The sequence below is a fragment of the Pinus tabuliformis genome, chromosome 7 (assembly GCF_031772625.1).
Source record: "Pinus tabuliformis cultivar Carrire ecotype Pingquan chromosome 7, CPIR1, whole genome shotgun sequence".
NCBI lineage: Eukaryota > Viridiplantae > Streptophyta > Pinopsida > Pinales > Pinaceae > Pinus > Pinus tabuliformis.
In genome coordinates, this window is record NC_142293.1 from 1,103,110,832 (window position 1) to 1,103,115,791 (window position 4,960).

The following is a 4,960-nucleotide window of genomic DNA, read 5'->3' on the forward strand; positions in this document are numbered from 1 at the left end:
CACAGGAAAAATATCAACCATGTTATCTATGTAAATAAGACCATATTGATCCTCAAAATTTACTCAATTCGATAGGCTAATAGCGACAACCCTTTTTGAACAGGTTGAAAACTTTATATTAATATGTCGTATGACGGCCGGCACTGATAAAGTACACAGTTTTTTAATAGGTGCAAATGCAAATAGAGAAATAGACATAAGCATTAAAAAAGAAGGTACATTGTCGTCACATGATAAAGATTTCCCACGTTACCATGTGGATGCATAGACATGGGAAATTGAATAATAGTCAAGCTGAAAACTTTAATTATTAATAAAAAAACTTTGAATTGGTTTGGGTTTTCAAGGTGAATTGACAGTCGTGGAAACTTTGCATATCGATGATGCTAGTCATTGGGCTTTAAAGTATATCAAATACGATTTTTTCAAAGTATTTAAAATTGATTTTATCAATCTTTTCGTACTTAAATATAAAAACTAAGTAGCTTCTTTGGTCTTCATTCTTGAAGTGGAAAGACTTATCTCATATACTAATCTATCAAATCCAAAATAAAAATTATTCCATTATAAGAGAATGAAAAATGATGATTCTCCTTTGAATTAATGAATTAAGAATAGCATATTTCATAGCTTGATTTGAGTTGTTTTTTTCAGCCTGAAAAACAGTTATATTTCCATTAAAAATTTGTATTGCAGTAAAATTGTACAACATAACATTGTATGGAGATTGCATGATAAAGCTGAAATATGTAAATCAAGCCAAAATCTATGGGATGTTCAAAATAATGCCAAGACTAACAGACCTTCATCAGAATGTACATAATGTTCAGCATCAGATCAAGCAAAATATGTGGCATCAATCAGACAGACATGGCAGGATATTGTAGAAAAATCATCCAAAAAAGAAATACTAAATTGTAGGGGCCAGATGCATACCAGATTGATGGCAATGAGATATGAGATTTATGTACCCGGCATGTTAAATTCCTGAATCTGGAAAGATTGGTTGTCCACTGTGATACTCATCATCCAGACTTCATGTTGAGATGAAAGTCCATTCTTCGATAGAGCATCCGCCACCTTGTTTTTTTCCCTGTCAATATGGTCTATCGAGTAATCCTTTCTGTTGTTCCATATTGCCTCAATCCTGTTCAGCCATCCTGATAAGTTGATGTTCCTTATGACATGTTTAGACCGAACATGATCAATAATCACTTTGGAATCCCCAAAAATTTGCAGCTCTTGAATGTTGAGAAAATCACAGAAGGATAGAAGTCCAGCAAGAGCCATAACCTCCGCTTTATTATTGGATCCAACACCTCCATTCCAATATATTTCAATTTGCTGACCTTCTACAGGAATGATATAAACTCCGCATGCACAAAATCCGTGTTGTACCACCCCATCAAAATAGGCACGCGGAACACCCATAAGATCCTTTGTTAGAGTCTTACATAAGATCCTTTGTTAGAGTCTTACATATCACAATGCTAGATAAAAGCAATGAGCGGTTGATCTGTCTCATTATGATCCCATTGATTGCTCGTCTGCCAAGAAAATCACAGGTTATTTATAAGAATCAGACACATTCAATTCATTAGTCACCCAATTGTGACATAGATATCTAAACATTGATCTACAAGCCCACCTATAGCGGCCTGGCCACATTTCATTAGGGATTGAATATTCATCTATGAATGAACCCATGGGAGAATAGAGCCAAAGGTAGAACTGTTGTCCAAGGTATTCATGTGCGCAATTCTCTGACTGCAAATTCTACATCCCAAGGTTATCCAGAGGCACACAAATAGTTTTCCATGAGTTGGGATAAACCTGTTCCACACAAAAATTTCGGTTTGTTACACTAATTGCTTATAATCAATTAGAATTGACTTCCCTGTCTTAGAGAAACAAACTGATTTTTGAAATAAAAAGAAAACATTACAGATCTAGGCACTATTTCTTCTTATTGATCCAGCATGAAGAAAAATAGAAGACTGATTTTTGAAATAAAAAGAAAACATTACGGATCTAGGCACTATTTCTTCTTATTGATCCAGCATGAAGAAAAATAAAAGAAACGTGATTTGACTTATGGTTCACACCTGCATAGTGCAGCGAGAAACAATGTCAAACAAATTGTATTCTTTCATGCTTGCTTGTGTCCATTTACCACCATCCATTCTGTAAACAAATCAACTCACTGTTAGTTAGCTAGTGATCCTTATTATTCTAAAAAGAAACTAAAAAAGTGAAAGATTTACAAAGGCCCTTCAATCATCATATGCTCTTGCTATGGTAGAATAATTTAGCTATGAAAGAAGTTCAATGATGTCTCAGTACCCTAGGAAAAAGAATGAATATCCATCTAGATGCCATGATTGGATAATGTCCTCGTTGTTCGGAAAACAATTTCCATGAAAGCTCTGAAATCAACACGCATAACAGTTGTTTGCAAGTAACCTCCTCCATTGGTGGGCCTATCAGGGGATCAATAAATCCCATGCTATTGGGCCATAAATGAACGGCGGGTGTATATGGCCACCGTCCGATTTTGCTAAGTCCGAAATCGAAAGGTGGACATAAACACCCGCCATTCATTTATGGCCCGATAGCATGGAAAATATGGCTCGCCGGCCTATCAGGCATAGAACCCACATTAAATACCCCACTGATTTTCACGTAATCCTCCAACTTCAAGGGAGTGTCTGGTTGGATAAAAGAAACACTGTTTACAGTATATCTCTGCTTCCCATTTATAATTAGGCCTGAATTGGCAAGTATAATGGTTCGTGAAGTATTTATGATTCCATAATGGAAATACCCTTGAGAATTTGGGCGAGGACCACTCGCGGTCATATTCCATCTGCATAAATAAACATTGCATATAAGCAAATGACAGAAGTAACTAAACAAACACCAAACAATTTGGTCAAAACTAGCTGAATTAACTCTTCGATTTTATCTATGTTCAAATAAAATTAAACAAGTACCCAGCAATTTTGTCATAACTATTTGAATTAACCCCTGATATGGTATATTAGATATACATGAATGCAAAAATTTCATAGGAAAATCCTAGCAAACCTTAAAGTAAAAATTTCAAATGAAAATCCTAACAAACCTGATAGATCGATCTTGGTTCAATGACCAATCGATTCCAGTTGGAGAAAGAGGAAGTGAACCAGAAGCAGACTTCTGTGAATTGTTATAGCCGAGAGAAGCAATGTCGCTTAGCATAGGAGTGGTGACCGTGTAGATGCAACTTTGTAATAGTCTTGAGGAGGTTGATCAGTAGTGACCAGTACAGAGTAGGATTGACACAAATGAATATATCGAGTCATATATGTTTTGAACAGTGTAAGACCCATCTACTTCCGCCAGCTTCATTTTGTGTCCTTGAATCTTGAATTTCAGGTAACTTGCCAGCTTCATTTTGTGTCCTTGAATCTTGAATTTCAGGTAACTTGCCAAACCCACATTGGATATGTTGCGGAAACATTTTGTTTTTCCTGTGAAACAGTATATCTTTTTCCTGTGAAACGATATGTTTTTTCCGTGAAATTTATTTTTATGAAAATGTAAAATTTAATTTAGAATAATATTAAATAATGTATATAATAAAAATAGTTTATGGGCCTAGAATATGCCCTAAAGGTGTTTTTGCTAGTCTTGCTTAGATGTAAGGAAAAGTTAATTGTTCAAGAGCTAGAGTTATATAGTAGGAGTGAAAGCTTACCTATCGTGCCCTTTTATGGACCACTAGCGGTTAAATACAGGGGGTGTGGTTTTCCTTGAATAACAATGTTGAGTCAACCTACATTAACGGATAAGTAGTGGTGTTCCCGACAATTGGTTTGTAAGTTTTCCCTCTGTAGAAATAATAATAATAATAAAATAGTTGATTCCACACATTAATTTTGAAATACTTATAAACCAAAAACCTCTACCTTGAAGAAAATGACTTTTTAGTTAGTTTCAATTTGGTCTCCCTGTTCACAAAAAATTGTCCCTGAAGATTTAAACGTAACAGCTAATCTTGTTGACGATGAAACACTTAAACTTATCAATATCTGCCTCTTTACACCTTCTTCACTTACAAAGTCATCATCTATGAGCAAACTGAAGGTACAACTATGGGTTCTTCCCTATCCCCAATTGTGGCTAACATCTTTATGGAACATTTCGAGGCCAAATCTCTAAACTTGTGGCATCTCAAGCCCAAATGTTGGTTTAGATTTGTTGATGACACTTTCATTATTTGGCAACATGGTCGTCAAGCCCTCTAGGCCTTTCTCAACCATCTTAATAACATTTCGCCTCATATTCAATTCATTATGAAAATTGAACCTAATAATTCTCTCCCTTTCCTTGATGTTCTTTTCACCCAGTTTCCTGATGGATCCCTTAAGGTCCACCAATTTTACCAAAAAAGAGACGCATACTGACCATTATCTTCACATCCATTCTCACCACCACCATTCCCAAAATTAGGTGTCCTTAAGACCCTTATCTCTCGGGTCCTTAAAATCTTTGCTCCCCATTTCCTTCCCTCAGAAAAAGCTCACTTATTCCAAGCTTTCAAAGCCAATGGCTAATCGACCACTCAAATTCATAAATATTTCCAAGTTTCTTATCACCCTAAATCTAACTCTTCTAACCCTCCCTTCGCGTAAACCAAGTCACTCTCATTTACATTAAAGGAATCATTGATACCATTGCCAAGATTTTGTCCAAAAAGAACATTAAGACCATCCTCAAGTCTCATAGAACCCTTAGGAAATTATTATAGTCAGCCAAAGATAAGTTGGACCCCATGCAAGGATTAGGTGTCTACCAAATTCCTTGTTCATGTGTAAGCCTTGTATTGGCCAAACAAGTCATTTGGTCATTTCCCGCTTTAATGAGCACATCGTTGATAACAACCATCACAAAGTGGCTAAGTTTTCCATTATTGAGC

The 4,960-nt window shown here is 35.8% G+C and overlaps 1 protein-coding gene and 1 pseudogene across 1 annotated transcript; both read right to left on the reverse strand.

The window, feature by feature from the left end:
• Positions 1-963: 963 nt before the first annotated feature.
• LOC149251406 (uncharacterized) lies at positions 964-1,431 on the reverse strand. Its single transcript, XM_089453875.1, has one exon. The coding sequence runs from the start codon at positions 1,429-1,431 to the stop codon at positions 964-966; it is 468 nt and encodes a 155-aa protein (XP_089310001.1).
• A 19-nt stretch (positions 1,432-1,450) lies between these two features.
• Positions 1,451-3,435, reverse strand: LOC149251407 (protein SKU5 SIMILAR 14-like; annotated as a pseudogene).
• Positions 3,436-4,960: the final 1,525 nt, after the last annotated feature.

Bases quoted from the DNA above. Each gene is read 5' to 3' on its own strand.
- LOC149251406 (XM_089453875.1), bottom strand. From the start codon at position 1,431: ATGGGTGTTCCGCGTGCCTATTTTGATGGGGTGGTACAACACGGATTT.